At 50.7% G+C, this 18,370-nt stretch overlaps 2 protein-coding genes across 2 annotated transcripts in view; one reads left to right on the forward strand and one right to left on the reverse strand.

The window, feature by feature from the left end:
- SMG5 (SMG5 nonsense mediated mRNA decay factor) overlaps window positions 1–5,538 on the reverse strand; it is a 45,065-nt gene extending 39,527 nt beyond the window's left edge. Inside the window, exon 1 of the mRNA XM_067569406.1 lies at window positions 5,323–5,538. Coding sequence (XP_067425507.1) covers window positions 5,323–5,399 — 77 coding nt within the window. The 5' untranslated portion in view covers window positions 5,400–5,538. The remainder of the gene's footprint in view (window positions 1–5,322) is intronic.
- A 2,682-nt stretch (window positions 5,539–8,220) lies between these two features.
- TMEM79 (transmembrane protein 79) lies at window positions 8,221–15,459 on the forward strand. Its single transcript, XM_067569509.1, has 4 exons — window positions 8,221–8,313; window positions 10,380–11,311; window positions 12,329–12,542; window positions 13,456–15,459. The coding sequence occupies exons 2-4, from the start codon at window positions 10,516–10,518 to the stop codon at window positions 13,673–13,675; spliced, it is 1,230 nt and encodes a 409-aa protein (XP_067425610.1). The 5' UTR covers window positions 8,221–8,313; window positions 10,380–10,515; the 3' UTR covers window positions 13,676–15,459.
- The last annotated feature ends 2,911 nt before the right edge of the window (window positions 15,460–18,370 follow it).

The following is an 18,370-nucleotide window of genomic DNA, read 5'->3' on the forward strand; positions in this document are numbered from 1 at the left end:
CTTCTCTTCAGAAATATGCACAGATGGACACCAGACAGTTTGTGTAGAGGCATCCGCAAGCAAGAACATGCAAAAATAGATACGAATGGATAACCATTTCCTTGAAAACTACAGAAGTTAGAGCAAGGCAACAGACAGTTTCACACATTGCTCCTTCCTAGCAAATCAAATCTCCTTTACAAATGCACAGGTTGAAAAGTAATCTTGCAAAACACTTTTCAGGATCCCAAAAAGACAAAAATGTCCATCTCACATGATACCCCAAAAAACGAATTTGTCCGAAAGAGATTAAGGATCTTTAAATTAAATTTCTCAGGGAGGGGGCAAAAGGGGAGGGGCAGGGTGTGGACTGAAATGATTCTGTCCCTATACAGGATCATTGTTTGCAAATAATGGGTTGGGAGATGAAAACCAAGTTACTGTACAAAAAAGAGAGTTCCATTAATGTAACAATTTCTTCTTAATATTTGATCTTGTCTTGTATTTCTTCATGGTAGAGAATCACATACAAAAGAATTGGTTACAAATACTATACCACCTTCCACCCAAGGACCTCAAAGCACTTCACAAACACTATTCCAATCTCATAATACCCCTATGAGGTAGATAGGAAATATACACATTTGCAGGTGGGGAAACAGAGGCACAGAAGCTAATCAATTTACCAAAAGTCAAGCAAGTCAGTTGCAGAGTCAGAAATAGAAGCCAGGAGTTCTAGTTCTAGCTCTTAGTCCTCTGCTTTGACCAGAGTCAAGTTAGAGGGATAAAAGTTAATAGCTATGAAGGATATCCTTTTATTGTCATCCTACAATTTTTGTCTGACCATTTACATCTTACTACCAAGCACTACAAGAGGATCAAAGATTAATGTGATCAAAACAGAGCTTATTTCTGTGTTACATACACTAGTGTTAACAGAAGAACTTGGAACTGCTGATTCATTTCTCCCCCTCCCCTGTGAAGGGAAGCCTTTGAAAGACTCCTTTCCTTCCAGGAGTGGGCCAAAATATGTCATCTTTACTTCTGCCAAAGGTATGGTTTAAAAAGGCACATCTTTTCATGGTGCACCAGGCAACTATGAAAAAATTGTGCTGCCTCTGGTCCAACCTCACTCAGTCACTATGACACTTCTCAAAATGAAAAATTATGTCACTCAGACTACCAGGGTCAGAAACTGAGTAGCCGTGAACACCTGTTTTCAAGCAGCTGAACAGATCCTGAACATGGGATGTTAACTTGCATATGATGTGATGCAAGCACGTGTCTTCTTTTAAGAGGAGTACAAATTAACTGTATTTGATGATCAAACACTGACCCATTTGTCCTGCCACTTATTAAACTCAAATTGCTTTATGGATATCTCACATGGACACACAACTCCGATTCTTTCATTGTGGACAGCTCAATGGAGCTCATAGGTCAGGACAGAATTGGGGATCACAAAGTCTTGTGTAAGGATCTACTTAACTAAGCAACAACACAAACACACAGACACTGCTCAATGTTACACACATGAAGTTAGGTTCAATACACGGAGGGGGCAACAAATGCCAGAACACTTGAAAGGATTGCCTTTACTGAGAGTAAAGAAAACCACACAGATAATTATTTGGATATCAACAGTATTGCTGGGTAAAAACAGGATCAAATGGTTAAGTAACGAATCTTGCTCACATGCACCAGGGTTGAACCAACTGCCAAATTTGAAGTCAGGAAAGGTTTTCCTCCAGGAAGTGTTTAAGTTGGGAACTTCAAGGTATTTTTGCCTTCCTCTAGAGCATAGGGTTGGGAATCATCCATTAGGGTGTATCCCACATGATCAACTTCCTGAAACCGCAGTGCACGGGCACTAGTGGACACTGGTCCTTCCCGTGGTTTTCTATGTTTCTATGGACACAAACTAACATTGTATCTGCAACCTAAAAGCCAAAAAAAGACAAAAAGGGAGCAAGATTTGTTTTCTACAAGATACACACAACACACTGATCAGAACACGGCTGTCTGCTCATGTCCTAATCTGAATGACACCAGGGGCTGAGATACCTTTTGGGATTAACAAACTGATGTCTTGCCTCACTACATATTTTAACACCTGCTGGGTTTGAGTCCAGCTCTCTGCCAGCAGATCAGAACCACAGAGGAAGCAAATCAGATGCCAGTCTGCTAAAAGAACCAAACAGGGCATCTCATGCCAAGCAGCATGGAAACAATCCAATGATGAGTCCTCTTTGTCTAGAAGGGAAACTGATCTAATACTTTCTTTTCTTGCCATTAACATTTTGGAATTGGGCAAGATGGCAGAGTGGGTTACTCACAGCTTATTTATTTGAAACATTACTGAGTGGGGTAATCTTGTGGGAACAAGATGTGTCTGCAGAGGGAACTGCAGCCATTCAGTTTTATTCCAGCTTGTATCAGTACAAAATAGTATAATAAAGTAAAATCTAAAATTGTAGTCCACAAAAGTTCATGCAGAGTTGACTGGCTAGTCAGTGGTTATTTGGATCCAATTCTGATGTGGGATCCAGGTGAAACAAGTTTGGTGGTCTCAAATTAAACCACACATTGTTTAACCCAATGGATAGATTTTTAGAAGAGGTCCAGGACTGGACTAGTTCAGAAATTACACATACTGGAAGAGCCAAATGGGGAAGCTTGCCCACCCCTGCCTACAGCATGTTCTTCACAATCTCACACAGGAATCTCTGCACTGAAGGAAGGATGATCTTGTGGCTGAAGAACTAGACTGGGAGTTAAGAGTTCCATTTCTGGCTCTGCCACCAACTTCCTGTGTGACACTGGTCATGACACTTAAACAACAATTACAGTCACAAAGGTGAGCCCATTCATGCATAGTTTAAAGGCTGTATTGGGGACATCCAAGAAGAAATGAGTCAAAGATGCAAGTCAACACTGGGATCAAAAGTTTCCAGAAAACCTCATCATAGCCCATGTCCTCAGCTACCCCATGGAATATGATTAGAACAGTACATCGACTAGTACAGTACTCACTGGAAAGAAAGTTACCTGCACACTTTACACAATCCTACACTTGAGCAAAGGAGCAAGATGTGACACAAGGCTCCGTTTAGCACGCAAGCCAAGTCACAGTAGACTTACTAGCAATGTGCTACGAGATTCCCTGGCCAGTGTAGACGTTATAAATTCTTTAACAAAAAATCACACTACAAGCTTCTGGCTAACATAATTTGTCCTTTTTGTAATAAACAGACCTTTTAAAAAGGCCAAGCACAGCTGTAATAATACAAGCAGCACTTAGTTGTGTATTTAAATTCTGCCCTGGAAGTGTAAATATAAAATTTACTTCTTATTGCCTTGAACACCAGAATGGTATGTTAGTATGGAATGGAGTATTTCACAGTCTGCTCATACTGAGACCCCAATACATTTTGGCCCTGTAGGCATCTCCTGCATGACAGAGCCGCCTATAACATGGCCTACTAAAACCACTGCTTTTCGCTACACTGTGTGTACTGAAAAATATGTAATTTAACTCGAATGTAAAAGGCAGGTGTTTATATAAAGATCACAGACACAGATAAGGAAATGCATTCTAATAACCGATCGCTCAAAACTCTTATACAAGGATCTCAACATGCTTTACAAAGCATTGTGTGGTTCTCTCAATTTTACAGGGAAAGGAAGCAAAATTACTCAAGGTGTGTCTACACTAGAAATGCAAGTTGTTCTAATTGCTGTGGTGGTTCATGTCCACACTACCCTCCTTGGGTAGGTGGTGCACGTCCTCACCAGGAGCACTTCCACCAACGTAAGGAGGCAGTGTGGGGAGCTGAGAGCCCGTGCTCCTCACCCCAGCTCCCAGCTGGGAACACAGGGCAGCTGGACTCTAGCTCCTGACTTTCTTGTCAATTCTGGGGCTCCTGCCATGAAACTGACACAACAGCTAACAGCCAATGTAAAGGATGAGGTGTCTACACAGACACTGTACTGCCCTACTCTACACCAACATAAGGGGTGGAGTTTTTATGTCAGTGTAGTAGTAGGGCACTTACATCAGCGGGAGGAAGACTGTAGTGTAGACACGGACATAATTAGGTCGATGTAACCTGCCTTATGTTGATCTAACTGGGCAGTGCACACCAGCCCTCAGACGGAGAAACTGAGGCAGAGAGGGGCAATGACTTGGCCATGGGTATGCAGCAAACAGAACCGAGGAGTCCTGATTCTCAGGCCTGGTCTATACTTATCTATGGTAGACATGTCGCTATGGTCCTCAGGTGTGGGAGAAACCCACACTCCCGAGTCAAACAGTTATGCCTACCTAACCCCCAGTGTAGACACAGGAGGTTGACAGAAGAATGCTTCCATCAAAACTTGCGGAGGTGGTGTTCCTACGATGGAAAAACACCTTCTGTCAGCACAGGCTGCATCTACACCATAGGGTTATGCCAGCATAGCTACAGCACTGTAGCTATGCCAATACAGTCCCCGTAATGCAGACATACCCCCAGTCCCTAGATAAAATGTCTCCATAAGCACCGATACCTGAAGCCTATGGCAGTCCTTCGCTCCAAGTTATAATAAGATCATCCTCCCCACTGCACCACCTTGACCAGGGCCACAGTTATTCCCTGAACCAGGGTCACTGTTGCTTGTTTCCATGCACAATACAGAGATTTAAGTAATAATGGAATTTCAAGACCTACTTTCCTGTGAAGACTTGAGATCAGCACAGGCAGACTCAAGATTTGCATTGGAGTAGCACCCAGAGGCCTTAGCCTAGATCAGGGGTCCCTGTCGTGCAGGGTACTGTACAAACACCTTGCTAGACAGGGTCCCTTCAGAGTAACCAGCAAGGTCTATGAATGCCCAGCCCCCTGGGAGCCGGCCAGCTCCTCTGGATCCGCAGAGCCCGGAGACTGAGAATGCACCTGCTGGCTCCCTGTCTGGAGGAGGAGGTGATCAGCCCCCCACCCCATATCAGCAATGGCACAATTTGAGGGGAGGAGGGAGGAGCAGAGAAGACGACAGCCCATGCACAGGTCCCTCTCCCTCCACCCCACCCCCTATCCTGGGTCCAGCTGCCCCCCAGCCCCTCCTCTCCCTATATCTCCCCTCCCCCCACATTTCACCCTCAGCCCCCCCCAACCCTCCACATGCCTCTCCATCTCCCCCCAGCCCCCCACCTCTCCCCTCCCCCCACATTTCACCCTCAGCCCCCCCAACCCCCCACATGCCACTTCTCCTCCCCCAGCCCCCCATATCTCCCCTCCCCCCAGGCCCTCTCCTCCATCCCCACATCTCCCCCACCAGCGCCCCCTCCCCCCGGCCCCGCCTCACCGGTACAGCCGCTTGGTGTGCAGCACCTTGGCCTCGGGCTCGCCGCTCTCGCCGGGGGGCCCGCTGCCCTGGCTCATGGCGCCCGGCAGGGGGAGGCCCGGCGCGGCTGGCTCGCTCCCTCCTCAGCAGCGCCCGCTCCCTTCCGCCTCCGCCCCCCAGCGCGGCCGCCGCGGCCACCGGCCCCGCTCGGCCGCCATCGCTCCGCTGCTGCCGCTGGGACGCCCCGCCCGAAATCACGCGAGACTTCGCCCGCCACTCAGTCTCCCGAGAGCGGGATTGCCCGCCCACGCCGCCGGCGGAGGGCAGCCGGGCGCCGGCTCCGGCTTCACCTCGCGAGATCTCGCGGCTAATCCCCGCGAGAGCTGCCTCCGACCGCCGCCCGCTGCCAGGACTTAGTGATGGCAAAATGGCCGCCTCCCAGCTTCAACGGCCATTCAAATAAACTTTATTGACTGACAACAACCCCGGTGTTCGCCAGAGGGAGGCAGAGAGAAGGAGGCGCCGCTGCGCAGTGGGGATGGGGACCTCCCAGGGCCAAACCCCGCCCCCTGAGAGTGGGGGCGGGGTGTGTGGAAGCTGGGACCCCCCACTTCAATAACACAGGGCCCCCTTTGGAGACAATGGGGCTGTTTCATTGTCACGGGGGCCCCGTATGGACCCGTTGGGCCCTGTATGGCGACAATGGGCCCCTTTCAATGTCATGGGGGCCCCGTATGGACCCGTGGGGCCCGTTTCATTGTCACGGGGGCCCCGTGTGGACCCGTATGGCGACAACGGGCCCCTTTCATTGTCACAGGGGCCCCATTTCACTCTTCATAGTGGGCCGCATGTGGGGACAATGTCTTCCCGTTTCAAGAAAAAGGACCCAAAATTAATTATTTTTTAACACATTCTAATGACTTTTAAACCAAACTCATGATTTCTTGAGGCCTAAGTCATTAATTTTGAACACTTGGGGTTGGCAATACAATGTCATCACATCATGCTCTGGATTTGACACCAGGAGATGGCCTCAATGACAGAGGGCCTGCTTCTCCTATCACTTAAACCAGTTTAAATCCAGTAACACCAATGGAGTCACTCCTAATTTACATTGGTGAAATTGAAGGCCAAATTTGGCCCTGAGAAGCCAGGATCTAAGAACTGACATAGGAAAAAGTCAGTTACATTAAAAATTCTAGTGGATCAGGCACTGGACTGGGAGTCAGGAGACCCTGGTTCTATTTTAACTGGTCCCACTTTTACAATATGGGTATTATTTCTAATTAGTTTGTAAAGGATTAAGAAATGATTAATAGATGATTTAATAAAGGGTTAAAGTCTAACAGGTTGATATGTTGCTTATGAAGTCAAGTCAGTTCCATTCTACATGCCTGTTTCCCCTCCCAGCCTTTGTCGCTTTTCTCTGTTTAGACTGTACACTCTTTGGGGCAGAGGCGGTCTCTTACTACATGTGTGCACAGCGCCTAGCACAAAGAGGTCTTGATCTCAGTGGAGGCCCCTTGGTGTGACTGTAACACATAATATAATTAAACCCTAGGAAATCCGCCTGGTATTGTAAGCTGCCCAACACTCCTAAATTTAGTATGTTCAGGATAGATCAATGCTTGGAACGAGACGTAAGGGAGCAGAATTCAAACACATTTTCAAATTATGTTAATAGTTTGAATCAACAGGAGCAGCGCTTTCTGAGTAAAGTCCAGGTCTCCACCCACTGGGCAGTGCTGTGATGCAATTGAGCGAGTGAAGCTTCAGTGTCTCTGCCTTAATTCAGAATGCTTTTTCTTTTTGGGGTATTTAATTACATACATTAATTTGGGTAACTAGATCCTAAACATAACCTGATTGTGGATTGTTTTTTCGGGGGAGGTGGCTAGTGTAATGCATAGCAATGTTAGCTCTATTCCCTTTAGTGTACATTTCATTTCCCTAAATTGCTCAACATGAAAACGAATCTTGACATGTTTGCTTGGAGAAGTGGCTGTGGAGATGTGTTAACTGCTTCTCTCTACCTTGTGGGCTATCCCAAATAAACACAAACATCAAGGGCATCTTGCTGGTTTCCTTACCTCATGCGAATGAAAGCACCCAAACCACTGTCCGATCCAGGAGTTTGTACATACAGCAAACTAAATAGTGATCTAAGATTTTGATGCTAGGGTCAGCACTTATCCTGATGTCACACACCTCTGCCTACACACACACAGAGTTTATATTACACAATATACAGCACACACACCAGTACTAGCACACATAAACATCACATTCCCACATTATGCTTTCAACCCACGCCGAAATACATAACATACATCACACTTGTATACACAGACACACCGCATTTACACACATGCCCCCCATACACAACGTACACGTGTTCCACACTTATATGCACATCATACTTACATATACACACACGTGTACTCACCGACACCACACAGCATAGACCCTGCACATGCACACTGCAGACGCACCGAATAAATAAGCATACGTGCAAAGCATGTGCATGCACACACATCAAAGATACACGTGCAAACAGTGCAGTCACACATACACATGAACAGGAAAACACAACACACAAACCTGCATGCATAACACAACATATCGATACATTACACGTACATGCTTTCACAACACAAGTATACACAAGCATATTAATGATAATAATGCCCACTTGCACGACATATGCACATCACACAAACATGCACGCACAACACATGAGTACATCACACATGCATACCCAACACACAAACATGGATACACCACACATGCACGCAACCTGTGGGAATAACCTTTTCTGCCAGCCGATTCAGCACCTATCGGGTGAGGCAAAGCTGCTCTGCCCCTTTAATTCCAGCCACACCTTTGCTGGTTAAACAGGTTTGAAGTCCAGGAAAAGGAAAGAAGCCTCAGAAACATTCACAACCAGGGAGAGCCGTCCGCAAACCTGCTCCCGTTTCCCCATGGCCCACCTGAACCCAGCCTGCTCTCCAAGTAAGCAGCCCAGGGAAACCAGATCTCTGCTTTGCTTTACTCTTTTTCTCTCGCAGTCTGAAGGAGTGTGGCAGGGGGGGAGGTTGTTCCCGTAGATTGGTGCAAGGACTTCTGCAGGTCGCATGTGTGTGTGTGAGAGAGAGACAGTCAGACAGACAGACTCTGGAGACCTGGCTCAGCCACTGGGATGTGGGGTGACCAGGGACAACTCATGTCACCACTCTGTGCCTCAGTTTCCCCATCTGCAAAGTGGGGGCAGTGATACTGCCCTCTTTTGTAGAGTGTTTCAAGGTCTGTGGATGCAATGCGTTATGTAAGAGCCCAGGATTATTATTGTGTGTGCAAGATAGGCGTCAACATTTTACTTGTAGTTCTTTGATCCCCTCTCCCCCACCTCCAACACTTTGGCAACCACTTAATGAGGGCCTCACCAGTGGCTTTTAATCCCCTACCCTATATTGAGCCCCACACGGGCACACTCCCACATCTCTTTAAAATCAACAGGGCCAGGTCCTCTGCTGGTGTAGCGGAGAGAAACTGACAGACACCAGCTGGGAATCTGGCCCCCTGGGATCTCTCCTGGGTGCAGTGAGTCTGCTGGTGGGGAGTTCAATGTGGGAATGAATAAATGAACTATCCCGGCTGACAGATTCCAGCCAATCCAGGACACATTGCCAATATTCCCAATATTTCCTTCCGTGTTTTAGGAGTGATTAACATTGCAGGGGCCTTGGGGATTGATGCCTCTCGGTCCTTCCTATTCTCTGCCTGTGAAACATAATGGTCTAGTCTCCTGAGGGCTGTAACACAGAGATCGGTTCCTAGGTTTGGTGTGCTGTGAGATACAGGTCAGACTAGAAGATCTGGCCGTACCTTCTGGCTTTATGACTCAGTGGTATTTTAATTGCTGGGCCGCCTGGAGTTGAGCGGGGCTGCCCTGCTCGCGCAGATTCTTCTTTGCGTTGCTCCTATTAATACTGGAGAGTTTGGCCAAGTGTTTGGTCAAATGTTTCGCTTCCCCCCATTCTAGGACCTAGCCCTCGGTGTGAACTGACAGCTCCCTGCAAGGAGTTCCCAGCCGGATTTTCAAAGGCCAAGAGCCCAGCTGAAGTGGCTGGAATCTGGGGGAACTCACCCCTCCTGAAAATCAAGCCCTGCTCTTTCGATTGCTATCCGGGGTCCCCAGTTTGCATCTGTTGGGTCTTTTAGTTCGGCCCCAGAGCGCAAATGCGGATCCCAACTTCAGAGATCCCAGCTTCCGTCTAGTGGAGGCAAGGCACAAAGTTCTGATCCAAAATCTGTGAAGTGTCCGGTTTGGGTGTTTTTTTAACGTTCATCCCATTGTATCCTGAGGAGCAGCCAGTAAAGGTTGGTGCACACATGGAGTTATTCTGGAATAGCTATTGTGCCTTAAATTCACACCCTACCTTAATCCAAATTAATTTTCAAGTGTAGACAAGATGTCAGTTCTGTTCTAGATCGCAGCATGCCCAGAATTTATAGGAGTGTTTGGGATGTGGGATTTTGCTTAGGGTACATCTATTATTTAGCTTTTTTCTAGAGCCCCGTAAGAACCGATCCTGTGTGTTTTTTCAGCAGCTGTTTCATTCCCTGGGTTCAAACATCTTAATAAAGAAATATAATAGTGTTTAACTGATCTCATTTACATCAGTAGAATTCCAGAGCAAGTCCACTGACTTCAGCTGGAAGCAGCTTGATCTAGCGGTTAGAACACAGCCCTGGGGATCAAGACTGTTGGGCTCCCTTTTAACATCAGAGGGAATGTAATTTGGTAGTTACAACAGGGGCAGGAGCATGACCGGTGCCCAACACTCCTGGGTTCCAGTCCCAGCTTTGCCACCAATTTGCTGTGTGACTGTGGATGAGTTGCCCCACTTCTCTTCGTGTCCCCAGCATATAGAGGAGGGGTAACAACATCTGCCTCACCTTGGAAGGGTTGATTAATAATGATCTGCGCTTGTGAGGGGCGTTGGCTGCTTGGGAAGGGTGATTTACAGGCACTCCTGATTGGTATCTCACTGTGTATGTTCTTCGTCCCTCCACAGGGGCTGCCGCAATGACAGAGGACTGCAACTAGACCCCACACCCTTAAATAGGCAATAAATTCTACTGGTACCACTGCAAAGCCAGCCTCGCTGAGTAAGGGTCTGTCTGCAGCTGGAACGTCCCTGCAGACCCAGGATGGCAGCTGCCGACCCCAGGGCCCACACCGAGGACGTTGCGCTGGTGGAGCTGAGGACGGAGGCTCTGGAGCCCTCAGGGCAGAAGATGACCTGCAGGGATGTCCAAGACAAGAAGCCAGGAGACCCTGAGGCTACCCTGCCGTGGGATCGGTCTCCGCACTCTTCCATGAACGAGGCGGCCCCAGAGGACCTGGCCCCATCTCGCGAGGCAACTGAGACAGAGAAGAGGCCAAGCCCTGAGGGGAGCCGGGCGGGCCCTGAGCCGGGGCCTACTGGAGAGGACGAGGTTTTCTCCGGCTCTTCCCTTCTGGGGGAGGAAGAGGAAGGCTGCGGGATGCCTGCGGTGTCTGCTCACGTCTTCATCCCCATCGACCCCCAGTGCATCGAACGGGCCCCTGGGTGCCGGGGCTCGCCAGGGGGCAGCGACTGGAAGAAGCAGCCGCTGGAGGAGGAGGGCATTGTACGCTGTGAGAAGAATGGCGACCCCGAGAAGCTGGCCTTCCTGAGCCGGGGCCCTCTCAGCTACCCCACACACTACGACGAGCCAGCCGGCTACCACGGCTGCCAGGCCAAGCCGCTCTCCGAGAGGCTGCAGTGCCTCCAATGCCGGGACTGCAGCTCCGCCAATCTCAAGGCCGTGGCCTCCATGATTGGGGCCATGATCATCTTCCCCTGCTTCGTGTACGGTGCCTACGTCTTCCTGCCCTTCGATGCCCCCCTGATGCCAACCGTGAGCGCTCGGCTGGTCTACACCCTTCGCTGCGGGGTGTTCGGTACCTTCCCCATCATCCTAGGTGAGCGGAGCTGAGCGAGCCATTCCTCTTTCCCCCGGGCCTCACAGCGCTTCTGGGTGGGTGGGGGGGGTTTGGCTCGGAGGGGCAGAGCGGCTGGCCCAGGGGATGGGGACCGATTCTTCTGAAGAGCTGACAGCTCGCCATTCCCACTGGAGTCAACGGGGAGCTGGCTCGTGGCCTACCCAGCTCAGGAGTGACCGACAGCCATTCCCATCCGCTGGCTGCTTGGTGGCTGACGTGAAACGAGTCTGGTGGGTCTCAGGCCAGTGTCTAGTGCCCACATCCTCCAAACCACCTGCTTGGCCGTCACTAACCGGTCCCCTGGCCGGCAGTCTCAGCTGAGAGGCCAAGGACGGACTGGGCCATGGAGGAGCATCTCCCCAGTACTGCTTCTGCGCAGGTCATCAGGCTGAGCGTGAGGGGGAGGAAGGATGATCCAAGTGGTCAGGAGGCTAGCTGGCGATCCAGGTAATGCCCTGCCCTGGCCTGTGTGACCTCGGGCAAGTCACTGACTCTCGCTGGGCCCCAGTTTTCCATCTACACAAGGGGGATAACAGCACTGCCCTGCCTCCCAGTGGGAGCGGCAGGCTTGTGAAGATAAACACATCAAGGACCGCGAGGCACCCTTTGCTATCCTAGCGCTAAGGCCATGTCCGCACTTCAAATGGAGGTCTAGCTACATCACCCACGTGTGATTCTTTTCACACCCCTGAGCAATGCAGTCACGCCAGCCTGACCCCCGGGGTAGATGCCGCTAGAGCGACAGTAGAATCCTTCCGTCAGCCTAGCTACTGCCTCTCGGAGAGGTGGGTTAACTACCAGGATGGAGAAACGCCTCCCATCGCGGTAGAAGGCATCTCTATTACAGAGCTACAGCGGCACAGCTGTCAGACCGGAGCGCCCGGAGCGCAGACGCTCTCTGGCAGCCGCTATGCCCCCAGTCCCGGTCAATTGCTCCTTGGGTCCCACCAGAAAGCACTTCCCCCCCACTCAGTTCTCTCTCTCCGATCCCACCAGGTCTGATCGTGTACGGGGTCTCCCGCCTCTGCTTCTCCTCCACGCAGCCCTTTGGGGAGCTGCGCAGGGAGGTGGAGATCCACCGGCGCTACGTCTCCCAGTCCGTCTACCTCTTCATCCTCTACTTCTTCAACATAGCCGTGCTGTCCACCTACCTCCCCCAGGAAGCCCTGAAGCTAATCCCCTTGCTCACGGGGCTGTTTGCCATCTCACGGTAAGCTCACTGCCCTCCCCGGTGGTGTAAGTCCAGGCTATATTTAAAGGGATCCTGCGCCAAGAGCTGCGAGCAATGAGTCTAAGCACGGAGCAGAGCTGGGATCATGATGGGGAATGGGGGGGTGGTTCTTTGGTCCTTCATTTGATTTAGTGCTGGTGGAACAAATTGGTGTGCCCAGAGTTCTCGCCTTCGTCCATGGGACGGGAGAAGTTGGGGCCAGCTAACATTTAGCCAGGACTCAGCGATGAATGCCACTCCTGCCCCACTCATCTGGAAAGCACCAGGGATCTTTAAGGACCACCTGAGCTCCAGCACAGTGGTTTTAATTCTCATGCAAACGGCGCCCCCACGTGCTGCGGGATTGGAGTCCCTGCTGATTAAGCAGGGAGCGGGCCCCACTGCTGGGTCACCTCCTTCCCCCTGCCCCTTGCAGGAGAGCACCACGCTGGGGAATAGAGGGCTCAGAACTGCGCCCCCTTGCTTCGTGCTGGGGCACTGGAGTCACCCGAATTCAGAGGGGAGAGCGCCACTGACTCAGCCGCCCGCCCACCCGCCCCCTGCAGCAGTGGGATCAGTGCTGACTCTGCACCCGGGCTGGTGTGCAGCACAGTGCCCCCTTACTAATTTAGAGGGAAAAGCGCCCCCCAGCGAATGGCCCACCTGACTCCCTGCAGCCCCCCGGGCTTCCTCTGGAGGTCTGCCATCCTGCCGCTGACCCAGCTTTGGCTCTGGGTAGCTGAGGGATGGCTGAACCATGCCCAGACTCGGCGCGTTAGCCCAGGGAGGTGATTGCAACGTGCTCCCAGTTCCAACAGCACCCACCAGCCCTGCCATCCAGCAGATTGCTCCTTGGGAAACCAGGCCCCGTCTCCTGACCCCTGGCTTGCCCCGTGTCTCTTCTCTTCCTCAGGCTGCTGTACTGGCTGGCCTACGCCATGGGCCGCTCTTTCCGCGGCTTCGGCTTCGGCTTGACCTTCCTGCCCCTGCTTACCATGCTCCTGTGGAACCTCTACAGCATGTTCATCCTGGAGCCCGAGAACATGTTTGCCACGGCAGACGGCAGGCAGGACGCCCCCGCAGAGAAGGAGAGCCGGGCCGCGGCGCCGCCCAAGCAGAGATACTGGGGGTGAAGGATAGGGTCAGGGGCTCCGGCACTCGGCAGCAGGGAGACGGGTTTGATGGCAGTGAGCAGCCCGGAGGCGGGCTCAGCCGGGGGCGCCCACCTTTCAGCACGCGAGTGCCCAGAGTCCCCAGGGCTGCGGTGCCCCAGGGGCTGGTCTTCGGACGTGCTGAGCAGCTCTGAATCCCAAGCCCCTAAGTGCTGACATGAGTGGCCCAACATAGCCCTGGGCACGGGCACGAAACCAGTGCCTCCCACTGGATCCAGCCAGGCAACTGAATTCCACCAGCTAGCCTGATCCGCGGGCTTCAGAGGGTTAATTTCATGCTCCCTTTAACTTGATCCAAACCTCGACTTTATATTCAAATCGGGTAAGGAGCCTCAAGCCCGTCCTTTCTTCTGATCCCTGTAAGGCAGGTGGAGCAACAGCCACCACAAGGGAGCCTGCGCATTTCAGGGAGAAGATCCTTGATAATAAAAGATGATGACCTGTTCACTGATAGGCCTCATTGACTGCACTGATCAAGGCTGCGAGACCAGGAGCGTAGGCTCAGTCAGAGCAAGGCTAACGGATGAGGGCTCATCTACACGGTCCAGCGCCGCTGCAGCCCATCCGGTGAAAATACTCTCTGCTGACGGGGAGAGAGCTACCCGGCTGGCATAAAAAAAACCCACATCCCTCCGAGCGGCAGAAGCTATGTCAGCGGGAGACGCTCTCCCCCGCCAACAGAGCACTGTACACACAAGCACTTATGTCGGCGGCGTCATGGATGTTGCGCAGGGGCGTGGACAAGGTGGGCCCGATTATTTAGCATAAGTAGTTAACTCAAGGTGAAGTGGCCCGTTAACACCCCTCCAGTCCCGGGGAGGAAAGGAATGGTGGGAAGGTTCATACCACAGTCAGTGGTAGTGTGCACATAGCCTGAGCTGGTTTCCCAGACCCGAAGAAGAGCTCTGGGTAAACCCGGAAGCTTGTCTCTCTCACCAACAGGAGTTGGTCCAATATAAGATATTGCCTCGCCACTTTGTCTCTCTAGATTGGAATAAGCAGCCAGTGCTATGGTCTTGTGATTTCATCAACTTTCCTGGGTTTTTTTTTTTGTAAACAAGAACAGGTTCAGCAGCAAGGACTTTTAGGCCAGACTGATGTATGGTCATCTGGATCGTGGATTTATTTTGGCAAGGCGCAGCCATCTCTGAGGCTGGCAGCTGCGGGGTGGGGGTATTTTCCTTTTGGTTGTTAAACACTACAGGGCACACAGTGGATGGAGGGCACGGAGGACACGCTGAATCAGTAAACAGCTTCCTGGTAGATAGGCCAGGCAAGTGGAAGAACAAGTTTCATGAGTGGGCGGATCAGGATGGATTGGTATCGGGTCGCTTTATTTTACTTAACCCCTAGCTGGAGCGGGCTTTATTTATGAAAGTCTTTTGAAACCATCATGTGGGGCCTGTTCCCTCCTGCTAGACTCCTACCAGGGGAATAGGATGAGCTGTTTATTGTGTACTGCGTACAGCCCCTGGCGCAGGCTATCCTTGCTACTGCCAGGAGGGATGTACACAGGGGGCTGTGACAGGGATTGCTGACAACTAGGTGACAGGGAATTTGAGGGGTTTAAGTCTACTTGTCACATCATGCAAAGTTTGTTGTTTCTCAAGAGGTTGGGTTGTTTTTAATCTGGGTGTTGTGGGAGGAGGCTTATGGTTTTTTGTTTGTTTTTTAATTTTGGTAACTGCTTTTGCAAAATACAGTGCAAGGTGAAAACCAGATCCATGTCCGAGTCCTCAGCCTTCGGTACTAATTTTATCATCTTTGTGTGTAAAGCTCATGAATAAAACCTTTTCCATGTGTTTCCCGTTCCTCCTTGTTTTCCCCTTTAGGCTAGTTATGGCTTAGCAAAGAACGTTACCCAAGATTTTCAACAATGCCTAGTGATTTTCACTGTCCACCTTGAAACACCATAAAGGAGTTCTGCTCACAGCGCCTACACAGAGACAGTAGACAGGAACATAAAGTACTCTTGCTGGAAGGTTGCAACATAACTCTACTTTATGTCTTAGAATTCAGAACAACCACACAAGCACCCAAAAACAGAGAGAGAGAAAGCAGGCTGCTTCTTAAGGCAGAGGAGAACAACTCACCCCACCTTGCTTTAAGCTGGGTCTTCACTCTTCTATTAAGAATCTCTTAGCCTGCAAGCAAACCCAGGAAAACTTTTTTCACTTAAAGTGATAGTTTGTCATTTTAGCAGTTTTCCATACACCACAAAAGGGGCCTAATTTTCAGAGGGTAGGTGCTCAACACTGGTCTTAAAAAAAAACCCAGAATGCTTTGGTGGTTTTTGGTAAAAGATGGGGTTGGGTCAAAAATTCTCATCTGAATGGACGTTGGAGGAGGAAAGTGCCTGGGGAAGTAGGTGGATGGTTCTTGGAAGAGTAAATTGGAGAAGCTGGATGGAAATCAGGGGAGCCGAGGGAGGCCAGAGAGGAGGAGTGAAGTGACTGAGTTCACCGAGAGTTTTGAAAGCCAGGAAAGCTCATTCTAAACTGGAGCAAGCGATGGACAGGAAGCCAAGGCAGATCAGTGGAGGATGGTGATGAAACAGTCCAACTTCCTGCCGTGAGGGAGCATGCTAGTCACAGCAAGACGAAGTAGGGATTGGAGGCTGTTAAAGACGGGATTGCAAGAAGCGAGACAAGAAGTAATTACACCATGAATGACTTTCGGCAGAGGTTGGGCTGGATTCTGGTAACATTCCAGAGGCCATAGGCAGTACAGGGGGCATGGGAAGAGGCCAGAAGCGAGGGGTGGAGGTGAACTCCCAGTGTGTCTGGTGCTGGGCAGAGATAAGGAAGGTGACAGCGGAGTCAGAGATCTAGGACAAAAAGGAGTTGCGTCTATGGAGAATCAAGGAGAAGAGCGTTATTCTTCGGGGCAGGGACCATCCCTGTGTTCTGGTTTTGTACAGCACTTAGCGCCGTGGGGGCTTGTTCCATGACAGGTCCTGAAGTGCCATTGCAATACAAATAATAGCAGCACCAGGAGAGCTCTGGGTTCGATGGAGAATCCTCCTCCGAGGTGAGCCGGCGTTTTCCAAATGTGAACGGCAGCACAGAGATGGAAGACACCTCTTTGGACCCAGCTAGCTCACCCCCCAGCCCAATGCAGCACATCCGCCAGTCCTTTGAGTGTCCCAAACAATGGCCCCTTTGGAGACCATTCCACATCCTAATAGGCCTCACCATGGAGATGTTTTTCCTCATGAGGTTAAATCAGTGGACTAGGACTCTGGCGATAGGAGTTCAATTCCCTGCTCTGCTACAGCCTCCCCATGTGGCCTTGGGTGAGTCACTTCCCCACTGTAGGCCTCAGTTTCCCCAGCCTTTGTCTTATCTTGAGCTTTTTGAGGCAGGGGCTGCCTCTCCCTTTGTGTACATACAGCTCCCAACACAGTGCAGCCATGATCTCAGTTGTGAACCCTAGGTGCTACTATACCATAAGAAGTAATCATGGTAATCAGTTCCTTTTCTTAACTCCCCCTTGCTCCTGTTTACACCCTCTTGGATCACCCAAACCAACCTCCATCCTCCGTGTTTACTCACTTCAAACACTTGCCCGCAGTTCTCCTGCAGTTCTCCTGTCTCCTGGGGGGAAAAGCTTAAACAAGCAAAAATTCCAAGCGAGCCCAAACAACTGCAGAACTCCAGCTGAACTGGTTGGGGCCTCTTATTGACACAGTGACTCTTGCTCTGTGATGCAGCTCCGCTTTTGTTCCTGAAACTGGTCGGTTAGGTCTGGGCCAGCCAGCCCTGAGCCAAGCCACAGGGAAAAGTTGCATGTGCGTTCCTTTTCTCCTTGACCCTGCTCGTTCACAGCCTAAGATGGTGGAAATCACAGGACTCCGAGCCAGGGTCCGTCTCGCCCAGGGCACAGTCTATCAGCAGCTGTTTCAAAGAAAGATGCAACGCCCCTGAAAAACAACTGATACCATGAAATTCCTGCCATTTCTGTCTATCTGAAGTACCTCTCTGGCCCCCATCACTGTCATATGATAGATGGGGAAACTGAGGCACATAGTGATTAAGTGACTCGCCCAAGGTCATAGAGCAGGAAGTCAGTGGCAGACCCAAGCTCTCCCAATACCCAAGCCTGCATCTTAACCACAAGCCCATCCTTCCCCATCACAGCCTCTACCCCTAAGGCTGGCTGTTTCCCAACGTCTCTTACTTATCAGGCCTAGGATGGGCGAGAGGTAGGAAATAAGGAAGAAGCTGAGAGGGCAAGAGGGGAACTGCCCCTCCTTCAGCTTGCATTAAAGGTACCATCAGCTGAATACTGTGCAGCGTGTTTTCTATGGCTATCTATAGCACCGGAGGCTTTGCTGACTCTTCCCAGGCTCAGGAGACAGATTCTGATCTTGGGGCTCGGATACACTTGAAACACTACAATGGCACCGCTGTAGCACTTCAGTGTAGACACTACCTACGCCAACAAGAGGGGTTCTCCCATCAGCACAGGCAATCCCCCTCCCAGAGAGGCAGTAGCTAATCGATGGATGATTTCTTGCATCGACCTACCGCTGTCTCCATGGGGCTTTATGCCATTTTAACTACGTTGCTCAGGGGTGTGGATGTCTCACACATAGTTAAACGAATCTAATTTTCTTGCCTCAGTTAATCCACTGTGAAGCCAGTCACTGCACTG

The sequence above is a fragment of the Emydura macquarii genome, unplaced genomic scaffold (genome assembly GCF_026122565.2).
Source record: "Emydura macquarii macquarii isolate MOO-44397 ecotype Brisbane River unplaced genomic scaffold, CSIRO-AGI_Emac_v2 contig_2924, whole genome shotgun sequence".
Lineage (NCBI taxonomy): Eukaryota > Metazoa > Chordata > Testudines > Chelidae > Emydura > Emydura macquarii.